Source organism: Lonchura striata, chromosome 5 (assembly GCF_046129695.1).
Source record: "Lonchura striata isolate bLonStr1 chromosome 5, bLonStr1.mat, whole genome shotgun sequence".
NCBI lineage: Eukaryota > Metazoa > Chordata > Aves > Passeriformes > Estrildidae > Lonchura > Lonchura striata.
The window spans coordinates 72,858,883-72,883,581 of record NC_134607.1 but is presented as its reverse complement, the minus strand read 5'-3'; the positions used below and the strand labels follow the sequence as shown (position 1 = coordinate 72,883,581).

Here is a 24,699-nt window from a genome sequence, read left to right as displayed (position 1 = left end):
CAGGAGTGCTCAGGCCCTGCCCTGCCTGGGATATGCAAGGATTTACAGCATCCCGAAGGATATTGCTCAGAACCCCTTACTCCAGCAGGGCCGGGGCCACTGAGACACCCAGCAGCCTCCTGCAGCTCCTGCCTGGCTCCAGAGGGAAATTCAGGAAGAGTTCAGCCCCCTCTGGACCCCTCCCAGCCCTGAGCACGCAGAGATGATGGAAACGGCTCAGCTTCCACTGGGAGCCCTGGGAGCTGCCCCAGGGAACAATCCAACAATGCCACCACGAGCACAGGCACTGGGTTCGACCCCTCCAGGCTGCCACATCCCCCCCAAGCCCTTTTTTCGGTTAAAATTGTCCCTGGCTGGGCGCCCTGCCCCGGTGGTGCAATGCAGTTTGGAGGAGCGATGCCCTGGTTCCAGCAAATCCATTCCCAAGGCAGGAAGGGGATCCCAGGCACGGGAGCTGCCTCCGGGCGCAGGGGAGGGCAGCAGGGCCCGTTCCAGCTCGGCACAGGCTCTGGAAATCAGCTTCTCCAGGTTTTATTGGGAAGGGGCTGGCAGGAAGTGCTCCAGTGCCCTGGGCAGAGCCCCAGCCCCGCTACGTCCTGGAGCTCAGGCTGGGTTTTCAAGCAGAATAAATGGATTTGGGGCCAGCTCCCCCCAGCAGCCATTCCCAGATCCCTGCGGATGCTCCAGCCCCTCCTCTGGCTCTGCCCTGGAGAAACAGAGCAGCAATTGTGCACGTCCAGCAATTCCGGCTGTCCAGGGGCAGGGATGGCATTGTCACCTCCTCCCCGTCCCCAGGAGCTGCCCTGAGCGCAGCCCCCGCAGGGCAGGGCGGGCTGCGGGAATGGAGGAGCCCGGCATGGGAATGATTCCCGAGGATCCTGGCATGGGAATGCCGAGGATCCCAGCACGGGAATGATTCCTGAGGATCCCAGCACGGGAATGATTCCCGAGGATCCCAGCATGGGAATGACTCCCGAGGATCCCGGCACGGGAATGACTCCCGAGGATCCCGGCACGGGAATGACTCCCGAGGATCCCGGCATGGGAATGATTCCCGAGGATCCCAGAATGGGAATGATTCCCGAGGATCCCAGAATGGGAATGACTCCCGAGGATCCTGGCATGGGAATGATTCCCGAGGATCCCAGAATGGGAATGATTCCCGAGGATCCTGGCATGGGAATGACTCCCGAGGATCCCGGCATGGGAATGCCAAGGACCCCAGCATGGGAATGACTCCCAAGGATCTCAGCATGGGAACGATTCCTGAGGATCCCAGCATGGGAACGATTCCCGAGGATCCCGGCATGGGAACGATTCCCGAGGATCCCTGCATGGGAACAATTCCCGAGGATCCCGGCACAGGAATAATTCCCAAGGATCCCGGCACAGGAATGATTCCCAAGGATCCCAGCACGGGAATGACTCCCAAGGATCCCAGCACGGGAACAATTCCCGAGGATCCCGGCACGCACACGGATGAGTGGCCGGGCGGGCCCCACACACCCGCAGCCCTGGGGTCCCTCCTGCCCTCCGTGGCACCCGGGGCCAATTCCGCAGGGCCAGCCCAGCCCCGGCTGCGGGAGCTCCCGGCGCAATCCCTGTGCAATCCCGGCGCAATCCCAGCAGCTCCTGGCGCGATCCCGGCCCGGCTGCGGGAGCTCCCGGCACGATCCTGGTGCGGCTGCTGGAGCTCCTGGCATGATCCCGGCCCGGCTGCGGGAGCTCCTGGCATGATCCTGGTGCAGCTGCAGGAGCTCCCGGCGCGATCCCGGCGTGATCCCAGCATGATCCTGGCCTGGCTGCGGGAGCTCCTGGCGCGATCCCGGCCCGGCTGCGGGAGCTCCCGGCACGATCCCGGTGTGGCTGCGGGAGCTCCTGGCACGATCCCGGCCCGGCTGCGGGAGCTCCTGGCGCAATCCCGGTGCGATCCTGGCGCGATCCCGGCCGAGCCGGGCAGGAGCTGCCCCAGCGCTGGGAGCGGGCTGGCACAGGCTGGGAGGGGTGTCCTGCTCGGGAGCCCGGCTCAGGGGTGGCGCAGCACGGTCTGCAGGTCCTCGGGCAGCGAGCCGATGACGGTGGCGATGTAGAGACTCACCCTCTGCAGGGTCTCCTCCTTCACGGGCAGGTGCTGGCACCGAGCCCTCACCTGCGGGACACGGGGATGAGCAGGGGCCTTCCCCTGCCCGGGCCCTGCCCGCTGCAGCTCAGGACTAACAGGCAGGAAACGCCGCCTGAGCCTCGGAAGAACTTCCCTGCATCCTCCCAGCTCTGAGGATTTCACACAAACGCCGAAATTCCCCGAGCTTCCCAGCCCTCCGGGAGGGACAGCAAGGTTTTCCAAGGCACGGGTGTGATCTGTGTCCCGGATTTCTGCCCAGCCGGAGAGAGGGAGCAGTGCAGGGGGAGGGAGGGACTCACCAGCTTCTCCCGAAGCTTCAGCACCAGGTCCACGATCTCCACCTCGGACTTGTCCTTCATCCAGGCCACAATGTCCTAAGGAGAGAGGGGCTCCCCTCAGGGACACTTCCCAAGGGATTCCCCTAAGGAAAGCCTGAAGGTGAGCAGGGGGTTCCTCATCCTCATTCCTGAAACAGTGACAGAGCCCCTCCAGTGCCACCCCAGCCACGGCAGGGACACCTCCCACTGTCCCAGGCTGCTCCAGCCCCGGTGTCCAGCCTGGCCTTGGGCACTGCCAGGATCCAGGGGCAGCCCCAGCTGCTCTGGCAATCCCAGCCCAACCAGGAATTCCTCATTCCCAAGATCCCATCCATGGCTGCCCTCTGGCAGTGGGAGCCATTCCCTGGGTCCTGTCCCTCCATCCTTGTCCCCAGTCCCTCTGCAGCTCTCCTGGAGCCCCTTCAGGCCCTGCCAGGGCTCTGAGCTCTCCCTGGAGCCTCCTCATCTCTGAGTAAAGTCAGCCCTGTCCCTGTCCCAGCCCTGTCCCTGTCCCTGTCCCAGTCCTGTCCTTATCCCTGTCCCAGCCCCGTCCCTGTCCCTTTCCCGGCCCTGTCCCTATCCCAGCCCTGTCCCTGTCCCAGCCCTGTCCCAGCCCTGTCCCTGTCCCTGTCCCAGCCCTGTCCCTGTCCCAGCCCTGTCCCTGTCACCCACCGCCTCACAGATGGCCTCCAGGTGCAGGGCCTCGAGCTTCTGGGTCATCTCGCGGTGCCGCTGCCGGAACCAACCGTCGAAATTGGGGGACTTGAAGAATCGCCTGTGGAGAGGTCAGGAACTGTGGGACTGTGGGGCCCTGGAGCTGGCAGGGACCCACAGGGACAACCCCACCCTGTGCCCCTCAGCTCCCTGGGTGACCCGAGGCTGGCTCAGGGACACCCCTGGATGTGGGCACAGATTCCCAGAGCAGCTGGGGCTGCCCCTGGATCCTGGCAGTGCCCAAGGCCAGGCTGGACACTGGGGCTGGAGCAGCCTGGGGCAGTGGGAGGTGTCCCTGCCATGGCAGGGGTGGCACTGGAGGGGCTCTGGGCTCCCTTCCCACCCAAACCATTCCATAATTCTATAACTATTGTTTCTGATTGCTTTCTGGGATTTTTTCATTCTCCATCTGTGTTCATTTCCCATTTTCCTCCCTTGGATTTTTCCCACTCCTATTGCACCAAGTGCCCTCTCCATCCCATCCAGAACCAATAATCCAGGGAAACCCTGGACCACATCCCCTGCAGGATCCCCACTCGTTTAACACACACGACCCCCAGGGCTGGATTTGAGCCGGCTTTGCTCTCCCTGGCCATCCTGGATTAATCCATGGATGTGTTCTGCAGGCCCCCTGGGCCCTGCTGACCCAGGCTGTGCTGCCCGTGGGCACTGGCCCAGCAGGGCTGGGACCAGGCTCCCTGCAGGTCTCACCTGTAGAGCCCCAGCCAGTCCCCCTTGAGCACACAGGTGAGCTGGGGGCCGGCGTGCTCCAGGCTCTTCATGAAATCCTCCTGGCAGAACGGGCGGATCTGGGGGGGATTCTGCACAGGGAAACCCATGTTAGCCCGTGGGAATCCATGGCAGGGAATCCCAAATGAAACCAGGAAAACGAGGGTGCACTTCCGGTGGGAAAGGTGCACAAGGCACTGAGGATAAATACACCACAAGGCTGATCCTCACATGAGATTCCCAGTAATTCAGCTCCTGGCAAAACTGGGAATATCCGTCCCGAGAGCTCTTTCAACTTTTTAATGAATTTTTAAAACCCCTCTTCCTGCAACAGGGGAGGTTCCCAGCCCCTGTAACCACTGCCAATCCCAAAGGGAAGGAGGATTGGGAAGTGCATCCTACCTTCCATGGGGTGATGGCCCTCTGCAGAGGCATCAGGCTGGCCATGTAGTGCTCCTAAAACAAGAAAAGATAAAAATAAAAATAATCACTTACATTGAGGTGGTGCCCAGAGCAGCTGGGGCTGCCGTGGATCCTGGCAGTGCCCAGGGCCAGGCTGGACACTGGGGCTGGAGCTCCTGGGGCACTGGGAGGTGTCCCTGCATGGCAGGGGGATGGATGAGTTTGAAGCTCCTTCCCACCAGGGCTCCCCGCTCCGGGCTCCGTCACGGGGCTGCTCCCCGTCCCCCCGGGGTGTCCCTGCACTCACCAGAGGGATGATGAAGCTCTGGGTGAGCTCCAGGAGGTGCCTCCTCAGCAGAGCGCTCTGCACCTCCGAGGGGCGCTTCCGCTGGATGCCCTGCGGGACACGGGGGTCACCCAGGGCACAGGGGGGTCACAGGGGTCACCTGGGGTCACCCAGGGCACAGGGGGTCACACAGGGTCACCTGGGGTCACCCAGGGCACAGGGGGGTCACAGGGGTCACCCAGGGCACGGGGGGTCACAGGGGTCACCCAGGGCACGGGGGGTCACACAGGGTCACCCAGGAGTCACCCAGGGCACAGGGGGTCACACAGGGTCACCCAGGAGTCACCCATGGCACAGGGGTGTCACTCAGGTGTCCTCTGACTGTCACACACAGCCACGGGAGCCTGAAGTGCTGCCCAAACTGCAGATCCCAAACCCCAGATCCCAAACCCCAGATCCCCAAACCCCAGATCCCTAAACCCCAGACCCCCTAATCCAGATCCCCAAACCCCATATCCCAAACCCCAGATCCCAAACTGCAGATCCCCAGATCCCCAAACTCCAGATGCCAAACCCCAGATCCCCAAACCCCAGATCCCCAACCCCAGATCCCAAACCCTAGATCCCAACCTCCAGATCCCCAAACTTCACTTCCCAAACCCCAGATCCCAAACTCCACATCCCCAAACCCAGATCCCAAACTCCACATCCCCTAACCCAGATCCCATAGCACAGATTCCACCCTCAACTCAAGCACATTAAAATTTCAAGTTTCACTACACAAAATCTGGGCTTTTTCCCTTTTTTTTTTTTTCCGATACCAATTCTTCCCACTCAGTTTATTGTTAGCAGCAGGATTTCATCCTTAATATCAGGTGGAAAATCCTAAACCTGGCATGATTAATGTGTCCCAGTGTGGACTAGATCATCCCAAACTGTAAGTTCTGCTCCTTTGGGGAGCTCTGCTCAAACTGAGCTCTTGGCAGGGTTTTCCCACCCAGGACAGAGTGGGAGCTGCCTACCTTTAGCAGCCTTTTAATCAGGGTTTTGTCTTTGTGCAGGAATGTTTTATAGGAAGTGTAGATCCCTGGATGGGAACAACGCAGGATGGAATAAAAACCAGGAGTTACAAAGGGACACAGTCCCTTGCTGCCAAATCCCCAAGGGAAGGGGCAGCCCTGAGGGATGCCCGAGGCCTGGACCCACCTGGTTTGGTGTCCAGGGTCTTCAGCTTGGCCAGTTTCTTCACCTTCACCTGCTTGGGCAGGTCTCCTGTCACACACAGGGGGACAGCTCAGGCTCTGTGCCTTCATGCTGGGAGTGCCCCTGGGGACACCAGCCCTGCCCTCACTGCCCAGCTCCCCCCACCCTCAGAGCAATCCCAGCTCCCTTCCCTGCTGGAATTCTGCAGTGAGGATGTGCTAGAAACCAGCTCCTCACCCCCAGGGCTTCCTTGGCTTCCCAGTCAACAGAGGTGCTCCATAAAGGAGAGGAGGTTTCTCTCTCTCCACCTCTCAAATTCCTGCCCAGGAAGGGCCTTTCCTCCCCTGGAAGCTCCAGGACAGCAATTCCTGCTCCCCACACCCTGCCCCAGCTCCATGCTCATCCTGCACACAGCCACGGCCAGGGGTGAGCTCCTGTGGCTCTCCCAGGAGAGGGAATCACTGCCAGGGCAGCTCCCTGAGCTCCTGTGGCTCTCCCAGGAGAGGGAATCACTGCCAGGGCAGCTCCCTGAGCTCCTGTGGCTCTCCCAGGAGAGGGAATCACTGCCAGGGCAGCTCCCTGCAGCCTCCAGCTGCTCTGCCAGCCCCACAGAGCCGTGGGCCAGCTCCCCTGGCACCCTGAGCTCCCCTGTCAGACACCCTGAGCTGCCCTGGCACCCTGAGCTGCCCTGGCACCCTGAGCTCCCCTGTCAGACACCCTGAGCTCCCCTGGCACCCTGAGCCCCCCTGGCAGCCCCCTGAGCTCACCTGACATGCGGAGCTCGCCCACCCGCAGGATGTGCGGCCAGTGCTGCAGGGTCTTGATGAAGAAGGGGTTGGTGACGCCCACGATGATGTTGGGCCTGAGAGGAGGGGACAGGCTGAGCGCCGGTGGCTCCGGGTGTCCCTCGGGGGTGGTGCCAGGGCACAGGGGCACTCACGGGGCCTGGGTGCGCGTGGTGTATTCCTTGAACTCGCTGTCGTGGATGGTGAAGTAGGGCCGGAAGTCGCAGCAGTAACGCAGCGGGGCCAGGCAGCTGCAGGGACAGGCAGGGTCACCTGGGCATGGCAGGGTCACCTGGGCATGGCAGGGTCACCCTGAGCATGGCAGGGTCACCCTGAGCATGGCAGGGTCACCTGGGCACAGCAGGGTCACCTGGGCACAGCAGGGTCACCCGGGAATGGCAGGGTCACCTGGGCACAGCAGGGTCACCTGGGCATGGCAGGGTCACCTGGGCATGGCAGGGTCACCATGGACATGGCAGGGTCACCATGGACATGGCAGGGTCACCCTGAGCATGGCAGGGTCACCCGGGCCAGCACAGGGGACAGTCCCTGCCCTGGGCTGTGCCCACTCTGGGCTGCCCCAGCCCAGGGCCATCGGCCTCCTGCCCCCCGGCCACCCTGGGCTCGTGCCCGGCCGCTGGCACAGCTCCCCTGGGCCTTTCCCAGCCCTGCAGCCCCCCTGCCCCAGCCTGGAGCGCTCCAGGGGCTGGGGCTGGCCCAGGGCAGCGCCTGGCACTTGGCCTGGCTGAACCTCTCTGGGGAAGCTCCAGGTTTTTGGGGTATTGTGCTAAGGCAGAGCTCTGAGCTGGGGGGAGAACGTTCCTCAGGGCTGGACCCATCAGGGGAGACTCCTCTGAACTCCTCTCTATCCTTGCTGGAAAATGAGCGTGGAGTATTTGCAGTTTGTCTTGCAAAGCTTCCGTGAGCAAGCCAAAGCCAACCCAGGGGAGCAGCACAGAGTGCATGTGGGAGGGAAGAGCTGCCAGAATTCGCTGTCACAGTTCCCAGTCCCTCACAGCCTGTGGGTGTTACCTGGTGAGGGCCAGGACCAGCTCTGAGGACATGGTTGGGGATGGTGCCATCACCACCATGGGCTCCCCCAGCAGCATCAGCTCCCAGAGCATCTGGATGTGGATCAGCACCGGCTGGAAGCACCTGGGACAATGGGGACAACGACAGGGTCACTCAGGATGGACCAGACACAGCTGTGGGTGGCCTGAAACCCCCCCCAGGTGTGCTCCTGTCTGGGAATTTGAGACCTAGGATGGACTTTCAGCATTCCACAGGGAAACCAGGTGTTTCTCACCTCAGCCGTTTCATACAAGTTTAAAGGAAATGCTCTAAGAAAAGTCAAGCAACCTGTGATCAGAGAGTCATGGAATGGTTTGGGTGGGAAGGGACCTCAAAGCCCACCCAGTGCCACCCTGGGGCCTCCTCGGGGCTCTCCAGCAGCTCCAGGTGCTGCTGCTGTGTGCCAGGGCTGGGGCAGCTCTGCAGGTGGGGTCTCACCTGGGCACGGGGGCAGGATCCCCCTCCCCTGCTGCCCACTGGGCTCAGCCCAGGGCTGGGGGGCTCTGGGCTGGGTCAGGTCCAGCTCTCACCCCCAAACACCCCCAAATCCTTCTCCCAGGGCTGCTCCAGCTGCTCATGCCCAGCCTGGAGCGATCCCAGGGGTTGCCCTGACCTGAGTGCAGCACCTTGGACTCGGCCTTGTTAAACCTCAGGAGGCTCCCGTGGATAGATGTTGGCTCCAGTGTGTCTGAGACAGCAGGACACCCCTGGATTCCAGAGCAGGGACAGGGAAATGGCATCTCCAGGGCTGGGAGTGCCTGGGACGCTCCCTGGGAGCTTCGGGCAGGAGCTGCTCCCCAGCCCGTGGAGGGGTCCCAGCCCCTCCGCTGCCCCTGGGGCTGTGCAGGACACAGCCCTCAGCTCAAACCCTGCCCAGAGCCCCAGAGGAGCCCCTGGAACGCAGCAGGGTTTGATTCTGCACCACCCCTTCGTTCACAATGCTCCCAGCAGGGAGAGGGTTGGGAGGAGCCTCTCACCTGAACAGATCCAGCTCATGAACACTGGGGAGAACCAGGGGGGCTGGCAACAGATTCTGGATGAGGAAGGGAGAAAAGGCTGTTAGTAGCTGTTAGTGAGCTGGAGGAGGGGGGAGCAGCCTGGCTGGAGTTGCACCATCAGCCACAGGAACGGGCTCACGCCCGAGGTGTGCGCAGGAGCACGCTGGGCGCAGCTCTCAATCCCAAACTAATTCCTGTCCCTACAAACTCGGGAAGAATCCCCTCTTTTCCAGTTGGGAAAGGCTGCCCGTGTCTGGCCCCTTATTTCCCAGGGTTTCCTCTGGTGGTAGAGGGTTTGAGACACAGCAGAGCCAGCGGGGTTAGAGATGTGGCACCAAGCCAGTGTTAGTCACAGCAGAGAAAGGGAAAAGCAAAGGAATCCAAACCAGAGCTGAACCAAAACACTGAGGCAAATTCAAAACAACTCCAGGGTGAAGGCAGGAGACCCAGCAGGGCCTGAATTCCCAAGAAAAGCAAGGGGAACAGTGAGTAAAGCACCTGGACTGGGTGCAGAGAGCCCTGTGTGACTCCAGGCCCGAGAGCCTGGAGTGGAACTGCTGAGACCACACGGATCCCAGGCCAAAGGGCTCCCAGCAGGATTCAGGATCCAGCTCCTCTCCGTGCCAGCCCCTCTCACCTCCTGGTTGCACTGCTTCACTGGGCTGGAGCCTGGCTTGTCCACCCGGGATGGGATCCTCACCTGCAGGCCAGGGAGAGCGGGGATGGGGTGGCATTGGCAGGGGACAAACTTCTCCAGCCACCAGCTGCAGCTGGGAGGGCTGTGGGGAACGCGGGCTGAGCAGGGATTTCACATCCACAGCACACGGGTCCCCTCCTGTGGCACAGCCCAGCTACCTGGATGACAACTCCCATCACGGGCAGGTTCAGGGTCCGGCCGGGCACCGGGGGCGGCCACTGGTCGATCTCGTTGCACACTGAGGGACACAGGGAGGGGAAGAGTTTCACCTGAGGGAAAATCCAGCTCAGCCTGGCATTCGGAAAGGGAATTATTTCCTGTTCCCAGCTCACACATGCCCCTGGCTTGCGGCAAACCCAGAGCCGATAAATCAGGATGAGATGAGCCAGGCAAAAAAGGCCTGCTGGAGGCGCAGCAGACCCCTGGCTTTGGGAACACCCCATGTTCCTTAGGAACACCCTGCATCCAAACTGACAGCCCCATCCCCTGTCTCCCCACAGTCCCTCCTTTACACCTGGTTATCCACCGGACAAGCAGGACAAAGGTTTCCCCTGCTGGAATTTTTTCCAGAATGAAGCCATTTGGAGCACTCCAGCTGTTTTTCAGGAACCCCCCGATGCAGCCCCTCTAGCCCAAGCTGGAATCCCTGCCCCCAGCTCACCTGCCTCCAGGCAGGGCTCCAGCTTGTCGAAGTATTCCGGAGCAATCAGCTGCAGCAGGCACTGGAACAGGTTCACGTAGGGAAGGCGAGACACGAGCACCAGGGACTGGGAATGGCACGTTTGGGATCAGGGCCCCCCTGACCCCAGCACTGCACGTTTCTGTACTGCTTGGAGAGGGATGAGCTTAAAAACCACAACACTAAATCCACAGAGCAGCTCCCAAGCAGAGGCTTGGTGGGATTCTTGCTGCCACCTGCTCAGGAGCCAGGATTTGGGAGAGCAAAGGGATGGGAGCACGGCCTGGCAAAAGAGCAGCTGGAGAGGGAATAAAAATCAAGTGCTGGTGGGTTCAAAGCTCCCAAAAACCATTTCAGGTGGAGAAGCACAAAGGAGCAACTCCTGAAATGGGAACTGGACAGACAAACAAAGTCAAGGAATGGTGGTAAAGGACAAAGGAACTTGGAATAACAAATCGTGTCCAGCAAGGCCTTGTTTGTTCTAACTGGGGCTTCCTTGTGAAATAATCCCTGTTTTTTACAGTTGTCCCAGCCTAGCCCCACTGCAGGTTTCATTGTTAACACTGATTCTTCTCTTCCTCTAACCATTAATGAGTGCATTAATTAGGAATGGAGGAGTCATTCAAACACCTCCTGTCCAACCTCAGACTCGGCCATTTGAATTCAATCCTCATCCAAGGGTGACAATTCCTCCCCTGAGCAATCCCACTGTTCCAGTGGAAAACTCACCGTTTTAGTGGGGATGGAAAAGCCCATTTCTGTGCTAGCAGGAGTCTGAAAGGAACTCCTGGAGGTGGAGGGCACAAAGCTCAGGACACTGCTGGGACTGAGATGTCCCCATGGACCAGCACAGGACAAGGGGGAACGGCCTCAGGCTGGGCCAGGGAAGGTGAGGGGGGACCCAGCAGGAATTTCCCCATGGAAAGGGGGTCAGGCCTTGCCTGGGGCTGCCCAGGGAGCTTTGGAATCCCCATCCCTGGATGTGTCCCAGGAATTCCTGGAGGTGGCACTCAGGGCTCTGGGCTGGGGACAACGTGGGCACTGGGCACAGTGTGGACTGGATGGGCTGGGAGGGCTTTTCCAGCCTCAGGGATTTTGGGATTCTGGACTCAGCACTGACCTTCTGGAAGTAGCCCCTCCTCATGGAGCTGTCCTTGACCTGCCGGAAGTACACGTAGCCAAAATAGTGAGCAGCCTCTCGCTGCAGGGCCAGGGAGGGACAGAGAGACACGGTTAGGGACAGCCCAGCCCCACTGTCACCAACCCCTCCTTGCTCTGACACATCCTAGCATCCACGCCAGCCCTCCGAGAGAGCTTTCCATGGGAACACAGGGAGAGACACAACTGGAGCCAGGCTGGGAGAGCTGGGGGGGCTCACCTAGAAACAGAAATGCTCCAGAGAAACCTCAGAGCCCCTGGCAGGGCCTGAAGGGGCTCCAGGAGAGCTGCAGAGGGACTGGGGACAAGGATGGAGGGACAGGACCCAGGGAATGGCTCCCACTGCCAGAGGGCAGCCAGGGATGGGAGATTGGGAATGAGGAATTCCTGGCTGGGCTGGGATTGCCAGAGCAGCTGGGGCTGCCCCTGGATCCCTGGAATGCCCAGGGCCAGGCTGGACACTGGGGCTGGAGCAGCCTGGGGCAGTGGGAGGTGTCCCTGCTTCATTCCCTCTCCTAGCATTGCCAGGATCCCCCTGCTTCAGTTCCCTCTCCCAAAATAACTGGGGTCTCCCAAATTCAGTTCCCTCTCCCAGAGGGGTCTGCCTGTTTCTGGTCCACCTCCCAAAACAGCTGGGGGTCCCCCTGACTCAGCTCAGTTCCCTCTCCCTGGTTCAATTCACTCTTTGATCCCCCTGACCCAATTCCCTCTCCCAGCACAGCTTCCTCTTCCAGCAGTTGCCTGTCCCCTGACCCAGTCCCACCTGTGATCCCATTCCCTGTCCCCTGACCCAGTCCCACCTGTGATCCCATTCCCTTTCTCCTGACCCAGCCCCACCTGTGATCCCATTCCCTGACCCAGTCCCACCTGTGATCCCATTCCCTGTCCCCTGACCCAGTCCCACCTGTGATCCCATTCCCTTTCTCCTGACCCAGCCCCACCTGTGATCCCATTCCCTGACCCAGCCCCACCTGTGATCCCATTCCCTTTCTCCTGACCCAATCCCATCTGTGATCCCATTCCCTGACCCAGTCCCACCTGTGATCCCATTCCCATTCCCTGTCCCAGCCCCACCTGTGATCCCATTCCCTGTCCCAATCGCACCTGTGATCCCATTCCCTGTCTCCTGACCCAGCCCCACCTGTGATCCCATTCCCTCACCCATTCCCACCTGTGATCCCATTCCCTGTCCCATCCCCACCCGTGATCCCATTCCCTGTCCCGCTCTCCCTCGCCGTGAGCACGGAAGGAATTCCCCGTGCTGAACCGCTCTTGTCTCTCTGTTCCCATGGCCAGAGACAAGGAGGGTTTTCCCCAGGGCCCCCAGCCCCACGGAACCCTTGGCTTTCCCCCGGCAGCGGGGCAGGGCCAGGACCCACCTGCAGCGTCGGCGGCGCCTCCCGGTTGTAGCTGCCGTCATCCTGGAACGGGGAGCTCCGGGAACCGCCGGCCTGGCGCAGCCGGAAGCTGAACTGGGTGTCCCCGAGGCCACCTGGGACACAGACAGCACGGGGACACCAGCTGGGAATGGCTCCACAGGGAGGGACGGGGCTACGGGGAAATCCAGGGACAGGGCAGCAACCGAAGAGAGAAACCCCGAAGGGGAAGGAGGAAAGGAAAGGGAAAAGGAAGCAAAATGGGAAGGGAAATGGCATTATAGGAAAAAGCTTTTCTCTGGCAGGGCGGGCAGGCCCTGGCACAGGTGCCCAGAGCAGCTGGGGCTGCCCCTGGATCCTGGCAGTGCCCAAGGCCAGGCTGGACACCCTGGGACAGTTGGAGGTGTCCCTGGGGTGGCACTGGAGGGGCTTTGAGGTCCCTTCCCACCCAAAGCGTTCCAGGATTCCATGAAAATAAAGAAACCCAACTTTTAAAGCCCCAGGGCCTGGGTGGATGAGCAGATTATCTCTCACTGTCCTTTTGTGAAGTATAAACTCAGGCTTGGGAACATTTCTCTTGGAAATGCAGCTCCTGCTCCCAAACACAGGAATGTGACAGCTGCCACCCCTCCTGGCCACACTGGGAATTTCCTTGGAGCATGGGTTCCCACCCAGCAGAGCACGGGGCGATCTGCCTATGGAGGCTCTGGCTGAGCCCCAGGGTGCTCCCCGTGCCCCCTCAGCCCTGCTGCACCCCAGGAACTGTCCTTCCACCAGGGACACTTTGTCACCCACCTGAGTAGGAGTCTGGGAAGGACAGGTAGCAGATGCTCGTTTTCTGCAAAAAATCAACAGCCAGTGAGAGCCCCGAGAGCTGCTGCCCAAGGAGGGAGAAGGGGAACGAAGGGTGGTTACCTCCTTCTCGGTGAGCCTGAAGTCGTGGGGATACACCAGCTGTGGAGAGAGCAGAGCCTGTCAGCCCCTGTGCCCGCAGCACCACACACAGCTCCTCCTCGCTGATCCCCACAGATCCCACAGGAATGCACCTGGGATGATTTCATCTCTGAACCCCTCACTGAACTCGGTTCTACTTGGATCTGGGGGCAGACTCAGAGGCTCCTGGTTTAGATTTATTCCTGAGAGCTGATGGTCGAGTGAATGAACAGCCCCAAATCCTCTGGGAGCGTTCCAGATGTGCAGACAGCTGTTCTGACAGGAGCAGGATGGGACACAGGAGGGACAGGGTGGAGAAAGAGCTGGGGAGGGCAGGTGGGTGTGGGGGGATGCACTGCAGGGGGACACCGGGAGGGTGCAACAGCCAGGGCTGGGACAAGCCCCACAGGGAGGAATTCCACCCCTGCTGGACTTGAGAACCTTGGAGGGTTCTCCAGCCTGGTTCTCATAATCCATGGAGACCAGGGAAGTCACAGAGTCAGGGAATGCTGGAATGGTTTGGGTGGGAAGGGACCCCAGAGCCCCTCCAGTGCCACCCCTGCCAGGGCAGGGACACCTCCCACTGTCCCAGGCTGCTCCAGCCCCAGTGTCCAGCCTGGCCTTGGGCACTGCCAGGGATCCAGGGGCAGCCCCAGCTGCTCTGGCAATCCCAGCCCAGCCAGGAATTCCTCATTCCCAATCTCCCATCCCTGGCTGCCCTCTGGCAGTGGGAGCCATTCCCTGGGTCCTGTCCCTCCATCCTTGTCCCCAGTCCCTCTGCAGCTCTCCTGGAGCCCCTTCAGGCCCTGCCAGGGCTCTGAGCTGTCCCTGGATCCTTCTCCTCTCCAGGTGAGCCCCCCCAGCTCTCCCAGCCTGGATCCCTGGGATCTGAGGGGCTCCAGCCCTGCAGCAGCTCCGGGGCCTCCTCGGGGCTCTCCAGCAGCTCCAGGTGCTGCTGCTGTGTGCCAGGGCTGGGGCAGCTCTGCAGGGCTCTCACCTGGGCACGGGGGCACAGGGCTGGGCTGCTGAGGAGCAGGGTGCCAGAGGCCGTGCTGAAGTGCAGGAATTGCAGCGGAGCAGGAAGGAGCTGCAGCTCCCGTCCCAGCCTCGGGAGCTGTGCCAGCAGCTCCCAGCAGCTCCTGACCCTCCTGCCCTGCCTCGAAATACCCGGTGGCCCCGTGCCAGGGGCTGGGAGCTCACCCAGCTCTGGCAATTCCTGCGGATCCCTTGGCAAGGGCGGCGCTCCAGCCGAGCCAGCCAAATTCCCAATTAACAGCGCCGCTGATGAGCCCCCGCCAGAGCTGAGCTGTGAGGAACAGCCAGGAAAATCCCGAAGCAAAAGCAGGAAAATCCCGAAGCAAAAGCAGGAAAATCCCGAAGCAAAAGGACCCCGAGCAGCTCCAGGGGCCAGGCGGGCAGCATGCATGGGGAAGGCTGGGGTGCTGCAGTGGGAAGGGATCAGGATTGTCCCAGGGCAGCACTTCCCTGCTCCCCTTGCTCTGCGCCAGGACCCCGAACGCATCCCTGGGGCTGGCACTAATTAACCCCCACCCAAACATTTATCCTGTTAATTCCCAGGGAATCGTGGCCAGGAGTGGGAGCCCTGGACTGCTGATCCTGGTCTATCAGGAGCCTGTGAATCCCAGGAATTGTGCTTTCCTCAACATCTGCTGCCTAATCAGAGCAGGAGTTGGGACAAGGCTTCTGCTTCTCCTGCTGGATTTTGGGGGAGTTTTCTGCAAGAGAACAGTTGGAAAATCAGGCTTTAACCTCCAAGGTTGGAATTGATGATCTCAGAGGTCTTTTCCAACCTTAATCCCTCTGGGATTCCACATCTCTACTTCCCCTTCACTTTAACGCTGATGTTTCTCTGCGTTTGGGGTGCGGGGAAATCACCAAACATCCCAAAGTTCAAAATCTCAAATCCGAGCCAAAAGGAATCCGAGTCACCACAACTTTTCAAAAGCCAAAAAAAGGCACGTGAAAAGGAAATCAGGATGTGTAGAAGTCTCCAGAGCAGCCCAAAAGGGCTTCAATCACATCCTAAATTGTTTATTTCATTATTTGAAAGTGGAGGCGCCAGAAATAGGAATTCCATTTAATTTCTAACTTGATTTGGGTTCTTCTTTCCAACAGCTTCTCCACTGTCCATGGAAGCAGAGCGGGAATCGCTGAATTCCAGAATCTCTGGGATCTCCCTCAGTGTTTTGAATTTCTGACTCTCTTGGAGCTGATTTCAGACCCCCTGGGTTTGTATGGCCAGACCCCCTAAATCGGTACCCCCAGAGCCCCCCAAGCCCCCACAGCTTCTCCTCTTCCTGGCTTCCCTCCCGTGTCTCACCCCTGCTCCTTCCCCTGGAACAGAAATCCACGTTTTTCCAAAGGAAGAGGGGCACTGGGGCCGTGTCATCCCCACTGGCAGTTCCCAGATTTCCTAAGTTATTTGTGCCATGCAAGGAACATTCTTCCACTGAAACTTATGCAGGCAAAAGGAGGAAAGGAAGGAAAAGAAGGAAAATTCCTTTCCAGAGAGGAACAAACAACATTCCTGCATCCCTCACGCACAAAGGCAGACAGGTGAGAACCCACCTTTACATATCAAAACACAACTACAAAGCATTGAATTCACCATGCTAATTATTATCCCAGTATTCCTCCCTTCCTTGGGGTATCTCAGGCCTGGTTTTGCAGGAAAAAGGATCAAACAGGTGAAACTCGGGTCTGGAGGAGATTTTTTTATTCACTTTCAGGCTCCAGGGAAAGAAACAATGTAGGATTCAAGGCAAGGGAGCAGCAACAAGGTGGAGTTGGTTCCTCTTGCTTCCCAATCCCTTTGGAAGCCCCAGCATTTAAAACTGGGAAGGCTCAATCGTCTGTAAACCAGAGCAATCTCCCTAGAGAGGGCAGAGCAAGGAGTGACTCCCACAACCACACAAGAAATAGGAAGGAATTCGAGGTGATGGCTCAGGTTCAGACAAATCCACGCTTCCCTGCTTTCCTCAGAGAGCAGCCCCTGAGGAGCCCAGCTCCCCCCAGACCCTCCTGCAGGACCAGCACTGGGCATTCCAGGAACCTGGGGACAACTGCCCAGCCCTTCCCACCCCAATCCCACCCTCTGTGGCCCCACGAGGGGCTCAGCTCTGCTGCAACCCAGCCAGGGAACTTCCCTTCCCTGGGAATCCTGCACGGACACCTCCCTGCCCTGCCTGCTGGCAAGTTCTGTCTTTGGAATCCCGGTTGGGTGGTCAGGGACCTCAAATCCCCTCCAGGGCCACCCCTGCCATGGCAGGGACACCTCCCACTGCCCCAGGCTGCTCCAGCCCCAGTGTCCAGCCTGGCCTTGGGCACTGCCAGGGATCCAGGGGCAGCCCCAGCTGCTCTGGCAATCCCAGCCCAGCCAGGAATTCCTCATTCCCAATCTCCCATCCATGGCTGCCCTCTGGCAGTGGGAGCCATTCCCTGGGTCCTGTCCCTCCATCCTTGTCCCCAGTCCCTCTGCAGCTCTCCTGGAGCCCCTCCAGGCCCTGCCAGGGCTCTGAGCTCTCCCTGGATCCTTCTCCTCTCCAGGTGAGCCCCCAGCCTGGCTCCATGGGACATGTCACCCTTTATTCCATGAAGAGGATCCATAAAGGTCTCTTGGATGCTGCCCTGGCCCCTCCCTCACCCCAAATCTCTGCTCGGGCCCCCCTCCCCTCCCTGTTCGCTGCCCGCACCCCAACCCTGATCCCCCTTTCCACACCCCTAGCTGTGATCCCGCTTTTCCCTCTTCATTCCTGTTGCGGCTTTTCCCTCTCCACTCCTCATCCCCTCCGTCCCCATCCTTCATTCTCTTTCCCATTCCTGCATCCATCTCTCCCCATCCCTGCTCCCTCCACATCCCCTGGTCCCTGCCTCCCCTGGTCAGCTCCCTGTTCCCCATTCCCCCTCTCCATTCCCTCTCCCCATTCCCTCACTCCATTCCCTCTCCCCATTCCCTCTCTCCATTCCCTCTCCCCATTCCCTCACTCCATTCCCTCTCTCCATTCCCTCACTCCATTCCCTCTCCCCTTTCCCTCACTCTATTCCCTCTCCCCATTCCCTCTCTCCATTCCCTCTCCCCATTCCCTCTCTCCATTTTCCCTCTCTCCATTTTCCCTCTCTCCATTCCCTCTCCCCATTCCCTCACTCCATTCCCTCTCCCCATTCCCTCTCCCCATTCCCTCACTCCATTCCCTCTCCCCATTCCCTCTCCCCATTCACTCTCCCCATTCCCTCACTCCATTCCCTCTCCCCATTCCCTCACTCCATTCCCTCTCCCCATTCCCTCTCCCCATTCCCTCACCCCATTCCCTCTCCCCATTCACTCTCCCCATTCCCTCTCTCCATTCCCTCTCCCCATTCCCTCTCTCCATTCCCTCACTCCATTCCCTCTCTCCATTCCCTCACTCCATTCCCTCTCCCCTTTCCCTCACTCTATTCCCTCTCTCCATTCCCTCTCCCCATTCCCTCACTCCATTCCCTCTCCCCATTCCCTCTCCCCATTCACTCTCCCCATTCCCTCTCCCCATTCACTCTCCCCATTCCCTCACTCCATTCCCTCTCCCCATTCCCTCTCCCCATTCCCTCTCCCCATTCCCTCACTCCATTCCCTCTCCCCATTCCCTCTCCCCATTCCCTCTCCCCTCCCTCTCCATCCCGGACCCCTGCACAGCCCCGACCCCGCCCGCCGGTCCCGCCCGCTCCCTGAGGCGATGTGCCGCCCCGGGCCGCCGCGGCGCACCTCCATGGCCTGTCCCAGCTCCAGATCGAAGGTCACCACGCACACGCAGTCGATCCAGGCGGCGAAGCGGCCCCAGGGCAGCGGGGAGGCGGCGGCGGCGGCGGCGGCGCGGCGGGGCCGCGGCCCGGCCCGGCTCAGCGCGTCCATGGCGGCGCCGCCCGCGCGGCCCGGCCCGCCGCGCCCCCTGCCGGCCGGGAGGACCGCGCCCCAACGCGCCCCAACGCGCCCCGCCGCGCCCCCTGCCGGCCGGGAGGACCCGAACGCGCCGCCCGCACCATCGAGACGGGGGCGGGCGCGCGGAGCGCCGCGGGCGGGGCCGCGCGGGTGTCATGGCGGCGGCGTGAGGGCGGCGTGAGGGCGCCGCGGGGCTTGGGCGCGCTGCGCCCACGGCGGCTTCACCGCTCGGTGCCCGGCCCCTGCCTGCGCCGGCCGGGGCCTGTCGGACCGCCGTGTGTCCCGGCCGGAGCCTGTCGGACCCCCGTGTGTCCCGCCGGGGCCCCCCGCCCCGGCTGTGCCCGGTGTGAGCCTCCCCGAGCCCCCTTTCGCCGATTTAGGAGCGCGCCAAACACCGTTAAGAGACGCCGTTTGTTCCCTGCCGGCCGTGAGGAGGAGATCTCCACAAAGCCAGCTGAGGAAGGGGTCAAAAATGGCATCTCTTCTGCAGGAGAAGTCACACAAACCCGGCCCGCTGTAACTCACACGCTCCACCTGCCGAAGGCGCAGTTCATGGTGTGACCTAACCTGGCCCGGCTGAAAGTTGACTTTCGCTTGAAACAGAGTTCTTTCATTAAGCGGCTTCTATTGTAGAAGTTACCTGAGGCCTCAGTTACGTTTACAAAGGTGAGAAGATGACATCCATTCCTTCAGGAGAAGTTTGCCCCGGGGATGTTGGCAGAGCCGGGCACGGCGGCGTTCCCCGGGCAGAGGGCAAAGGGTGGCCCGGGATTGTTGGTCACCGTGATTTTTGTGGCATTCCAGGCACTTTGAGGGGTTATTTATTGCCAGCTCAAGCCCGGAGCAAGGCAGGAGTAGGACCACCATAAAAAGGAAGTGTGAGAAGGAACAATTCCAGCCTGGCAGTGCCCAAGGCTGGGTTGGACAGGGCTTGGAGCACCCTGGCACAGCGGTGGAAGGTGTTCCCCCCTGCCCACGGGACGGGATGGGCTTTGAGGTCCCTTCCAGCTGAACCATTCCGTGATTCCAGAGAGCCTAGAGGTGTCCAAGTGACCCCGAGTGTTCCCCCAGGCACCCCGAGTGTGCGCTGACACGGCAGCTCCTGGCAGGAGCTGTTTTCCCCAGGAATTCCATGGCCAGGCTGCCGAGCTCTCCCAGCAGCATCGCCCCCGTAGGTTTGGTTATTTATTTTTGGCACTTCTTTGCCCCCCCCCAGTGCTGTTTGTTCAGCTTCAGGCCTTTAATGTCCTTACCCGGCCTGTCCTGCCCCTGTTGAACTCCCCTGATCAGGGAGCAGAGGAGCTGCACTTAAACACTGTCCCATGAATTGCTAGTTAATGCTAATTGTGATTTATTAGCCTGCAACACTACATTTACACTTGCCACACTTGAAGCTGATTCTTGTCACGCAAGGGACAGGAGGGAAAGATAAGGAAAATATGAATTTAAAATAGTTGACATTTTTTCCTCAGTAACTCTTTGTCCCACAATAAAAGTCAGTTTTGATCCTGTCCCAGGGGTCTCCCATGGCTGATTTCACTGCAGCCACACGAACATTCCTGCCTGGCCAAGCAGAAGAAAATTAACTGTGAATCAAAGGGGCAATAAAAGTGCTAAGAACGCCTGAGAAGTATAAAAGTGAGGGCTGGAGGGTTTCCATTAGGATGGGAGCAGAGCCCTGTACCTGAGCAGGGAACTGTCACAGGCAGAAGGTCACACCCAGCATCCCCATTCCTTCACAATTTCCCAGAGCCACAAGGCAGGACAGGCAAATGCTGGAATCACAGAACCTGGGAATCCTGGGATGGGCTGGGTGGGAAGGGACCCCAGAGCCCCTCCAGTGCCACACTGCCATGGCAGGGACACCTCCCACTGTCCCAGGCTGCTCCAGCGTTTCCTTGGACATTCCAGGGATCCAGGGGCAGCCCCAGCTGCTCTGGCAATCCCAGCCCAGCCAGGAATTCCTCATTCCCAATCTCCCATCCCTGGCTGCCCTCTGGCAGTGGGAGCCATTCCCTGGGTCCTGTCCCTCCATCCTTGTCCCCAGTCCCTCTGCAGCTCTCCTGGAGCCCCTTCAGGCCCTGGCAGGGCTCTGAGCTCTCCCTGGAGCCCTCTCCTCTCCAGGTGAGCCCCCCCAGCTCTCCCAGCTTGGCTCCACAGGAGGTTTCCATGAACTCAGGACCTGCCCCAGGGCAGTTCTGCTTTGCTGTTGATGAAACCCCCAAGGTCTCGGGACTCCTTTGCCCAGCTCTCCTCGGTACCGTCCCGGCTGGAGCCCTGCCCGGGGCCGCTGGTGCCGGCCAGGGGAAGCTGCAGAGCGGGATTTTCCCGGAGTGCCGAGCCTGATGCCCGCAGGAGAGGCTGCGGAGGGTCCGATGGCCGGAGTGCTGATCCCAGAGCCGAGCCCGGGGAGCTCCCGGCTGGTGCTGGACCATATTTGGGAAGGTCGGCGCTGCAGCTCTGGAAGCGCAGCGCTGCTGCCGAGCTCGGAGCTGCCGGGGCAGCGCCGGGGCTGCTGCTCATCTCCCCGGCAACCCGGCAAACACAACATTGCCCAAGCCCGGCGGCTATAATTAACTGTGCGCCCCGGCCCTGCGGCCCGCAGGAGCCGCTGCCCGGGCTGCCGTGCTCCCGCACCGCCAGGCTCCGCGGATAATGTTCCCCAGAGCAGCGAGGAGCGTTCCCCGCAGCCCCGGGGAATGCGAGCTGCTCCCGGGGCTGTTTGTGCTCGGGCACCCGGAGCTGTGGGATTTCAAGCAGGCCTGCTCACTCGGCCCAAAAGGCAGCCAGAGAGAAACGCCGGGGTTTGGAAAAGCTCCCGGAGCAGCGCTGGGTGCTCGGCAGAGGCTGTGGCTGGGGGAGAAGGGAGGAAAGCTCGTCCCCTCCTCCCTGCAGGGCCGCTCAGATTAATGTCAAACTGGCGCTGGGAGATCCTGTTCTGATGCCTGCTGGAGGCACCAGATCACGCCTCAATCCTGAGCCAAGAATAGATCCCAGAATTCATCATCCACAGCCTATTCTGGGCCTGCAGCCTCCCACCCAACGTGTGCCCGCTCCCGCTCCGGCCGGGAATCCTGCTCCAGGGCTGGGAGCTCTGCAGCCAGAGCGCTCCCTGTGCTGAGGGGCTGCCCTCACACACAGAACCACGGAATCCAGGAGTGGTTTGGATCGAAGGGGTCCCTAATGCCACCCACTGCCACCCCTGCCAGGGGTCCAGGCTGCTCCCAGCCCCATCCAGCCTGGCCCTGCCACACCTGCCCAGCCCCTCGTGTCAGTGCTAGAGGAGATTCCAGCAGTTGTTCCCAGTGGGATCCAGTGCCCCGTGTCACAGCCAGGCTTGGAACCATGGCCTGGGGTGTCTGTCCCTGTCCCTGTCCCTGTCCCTGTCCCTGTCCCTGTCCCTGTGGGGAGAAGGGAGCTGGCAGCTCCTGGCCCTGCTGCTGCCAAGCCCAGAGTTCAGCTGTATCTTAGCGTGTTCCAGAGGGCTGGAGCAGAGATGAAGGAAGCTGTTCCAAGGTTGGAACTCTAGAAATTAGCTGGAGGAGTCAGGCTGTACAACCCTGGCCCTCCTGGGAGTGGGAATAGGCTCTGGGGGTGACTGGAAGATTTGGGAATTTGCTTGGATGGTTTCGTCCTGTCCCCAGAATCCACAATAAGCCACAAAAAATGCTTTATAAGCCCATTTCCCTCCAACAGACAAAACAGGGAAGTGAAACTCCTGAGGCTGTGCTATTTTTTCCCACATTAATGGCCACCAACGTGCTAATTACCACACTGGGTGCCGTATAAATTCTAGGAGTCCTTCATACTGGAAAAGCATCCGTAAATGAGGAGTTGTACCCACTCAGTCATGGGGGACACCTTTAGTGGCATTTCTGTGGCAGCACTCCCATGGCCAAACCCTGGCCTGTGGCAGGGGGGTGACACGGGATGAGCTCCCTCCCCACCCCGACCGTTCCAGGATGCCGTGATTCAGTGCTCCCCATGAGCAGGGCAGCACAAAACCATCCCTCTTTTCCCATGGCAAAGGCCACGTTTTCCCTGTAAACTTTAACCACGTGCAGGAATCTCTGCAGGGTCAAGGCCCCGGCGAGAGCAGCGCAGAGCGGCTTAGTGGTAAATCTCATGGCAGGAATTCGCTTTGGAATGAAGGATTGGATCGCTTCCTGCTGGTTCCTGGAGGATGCTGGCACTCGGAAAGCAGTTTATCCACGAGACAAAGACAGATCCAGGCACGGCGACAGCGGATCCAGGAGCCCAGGCTGCCAGCATGACTCAGAGATCCCTGCTCCCTCTGTCTCCCTTTTTCCCTCCCTTCTCCATGCTCACTCCCACATCCAGGGATGCAGTGGACCCTGTCCCCACCCCAGTCCCCTGAGCCCCATCGCTGGGGTCCCCCCTTGCAGTAGCACCAGAGCCACCTGAAGGCCATGGCCACGGAAGGGCTCCCACTGTCCCCGTGTCCCCACAGCCGTGGGGTCCTGTCCTCGTGCCCCTCCTGCTCCCTGCGAGGCCGTGACCACCCCAGGGGCTGCAGCTTGCCCACCCTGCAGTCTGTGGGCTCTTGCTGTCCCCTTGCCCCTGTCCCTGGGGCTGGGGCCACCCCACCGTGTCTCCACCTTTTCCCCACCATCCCTGACCCCCTGTTCTCATGTCCCCATTGCCATCCCAGTGTCCCCATGATTCTGTCCCTGTCACATCCCCATCCCACCATCTCCCCATCCCCAGTCCCCGTGGTCTCCATCCTCTTATCCTCAATCCTGTGCCTGTCTTCCCATGTCCCCATTCCTGTCCCCCATCCCCATTCCAATGTCAACCCCATCCCATCCCATCCCGCCCCTGTCCCCCCATTCCCATCTGCATGTCCCCATCCTCGTCCCCCTGTCCTCGTCCCCATTCCCCCCACCATTCCACCCCACCATTCCCAACCCCATTCCCACCCCTGTCTCCCCGTCCTGTCCCACCGTTCCCGTCCTGAGTCGCGATCCCCATCCCACCATCCTCATCCCCATCCTGTGGTGTCTGTGTCCCCATGTCTGTGTCCCCATCTTCAACCCTGCCCATCCCTACCCCCGTCCCCATGTTCTTATGTCTGTGTCCCCATCCCCATATCCCCATCTCCATGTCTGTGTCCCCAATCCCCATGTCTCCAATCCCCGTGTCCCCATCTCCATGTCCGTGTCCCCATCCCCGTGTCCCCGTGCCCATCCCTGTCCCCATCCCCATGTCCCCATCTCTGTGCCCTCATTCCCGTCCCCGTGTCCCTGTCCCCATCCCTGTCCCCATCCCCATGTTCTTATGTCCGTGTCCCCCTCCCCGTGTCCCCATCCCCGTGTCCCCATCCCCATGTCCCCATCTCCATGCCCTCATTCCCGTCCCCATATCCCTGTCCACATCCCTGTCCCCATACCCATGTTCTTATGTCCGTGTCCCCATCCCTGTCCCCATCTCCGTGCCCTCATTCCCATCCCCGTGTCCCTGTCCCCATCCCCATGTTCTTATGTCCGTGTCCCCATCCCTGTCCCCATCTCCGTGCCCTCATTCCCATCCCCGTGTCCCTGTCCCCATCCCTGTCCCCATCCCCATGTTCATATGTCCGTGTCCCCCTCCCCGTGTCCCCATCCCCGTGTCCCCGTCCCCATCCCTGTCCCCGCGGTCCCGCCCAGCCCCGCCCACCTCCCACAGCCCCGCCCACCTCCCACAGCCCCGCCCATGGCGGCCCCGCCCAGCGCAGGCCCCGCCCCCGCCCTCGGCCCCGCCCCTCTCCCCCGCCCTGAGGGAGCCGCGGCGCCGCCGCCATTTTGGAGCTGCCGCCGCCGCCGCTCCGCCGCCGCTGCCCGCGTAGCCCCGGCCGGCCCAGCCCGCGGGCCCGGCCCGCAGCCCGGCCCGGCAGCGCCCGAGGGCAGCCCGGCACCCGCAGGTGAGACCCGGCTGTCACCGCCGCCCTCGCGGGGCCAGGCTCGGGGCTGGGCCCGGCGCCGCGGACTGGGCCCCGCCGCCCCCCCGGCTCCGCTCCGGCCTCCCGGAGGCGCCCCCCGCGCTCCGGGGGTTCGGCACCCTTCGGGGGGTTCGGAAGCTCCTCCGCCGTGCCGCTGTCCGGGGCCGGGCCGTGGTCCCGCCGCCTCGTTCCGTGCGGATCTGGGTTAAACGCGGCTGCTGTGCGCCTGTCAGTTTCCTTTCGCCGTGTTTTGGTGCGCGCGGGGCGGGCTGCCGGGGCTGGGGGCTGCGGCCGCGGGCTCCCGGCGCTCCTGGGTCGCACCTGCCCGGCCCGGAGCGCCCGGGGCTGGCGGCAGTGC

General features: G+C 61.1%; 2 protein-coding genes across 5 annotated transcripts in view; one reads left to right on the top strand and one right to left on the bottom strand.

Moving 5' to 3' along the window:
• Nucleotides 1-1,779: 1,779 nt before the first annotated feature.
• On the bottom strand, nucleotides 1,780-18,376 carry DENND6B (DENN domain containing 6B). The gene is made up of 20 exons (XM_021546383.3): nucleotides 18,230-18,376; nucleotides 13,453-13,491; nucleotides 13,333-13,375; nucleotides 12,541-12,653; nucleotides 11,124-11,204; nucleotides 9,986-10,091; nucleotides 9,483-9,562; nucleotides 9,265-9,327; nucleotides 8,607-8,662; nucleotides 7,591-7,713; nucleotides 6,714-6,809; nucleotides 6,541-6,635; nucleotides 5,777-5,842; nucleotides 5,593-5,657; nucleotides 4,592-4,681; nucleotides 4,285-4,338; nucleotides 3,865-3,974; nucleotides 3,112-3,214; nucleotides 2,422-2,496; nucleotides 1,780-2,149 (listed from the first exon to the last, which is right to left on the bottom strand). Exons 1-20 carry the CDS (start codon nucleotides 18,374-18,376, stop codon nucleotides 2,027-2,029), a joined length of 1,728 nt encoding a protein of 575 aa, XP_021402058.1. The 3' UTR covers nucleotides 1,780-2,026.
• Nucleotides 18,377-18,761: 385 nt separating this feature from the next.
• Nucleotides 18,762-24,699, top strand: part of PPP6R2 (protein phosphatase 6 regulatory subunit 2) — a 66,448-nt gene continuing 60,510 nt past the window's right edge. For 3 of the 4 annotated variants that reach the window (XM_021546364.3, XM_021546363.3, XM_021546361.3), the window contains exon 1: nucleotides 24,250-24,323. The gene's annotated coding sequence lies outside the window, so the exon portion shown is untranslated. Of the gene's footprint in view, nucleotides 19,070-24,249; nucleotides 24,324-24,699 lie in introns of those variants that run through there. The other variant, XM_021546362.3, reaches the window with a different exon arrangement.

Coding starts and splice junctions, on each gene's coding strand:
- DENND6B (XM_021546383.3), bottom strand. CDS start 18,376: ATGGACGCGCTGAGCCGGGCCGGGCCGCGGCCCCGCCGCGCCGCCGCC. Junction 6,636..6,713: donor ACCACGCGCACCCAGGCCCC/GTGAGTGCCCCT, acceptor CCCTCCTCTCAG/GCCCAACATCATCGTGGGCG. Junction 5,843..6,540: donor GGGCGAGCTCCGCATGTCAG/GTGAGCTCAGGG, acceptor TGTGTGTGACAG/GAGACCTGCCCAAGCAGGTG.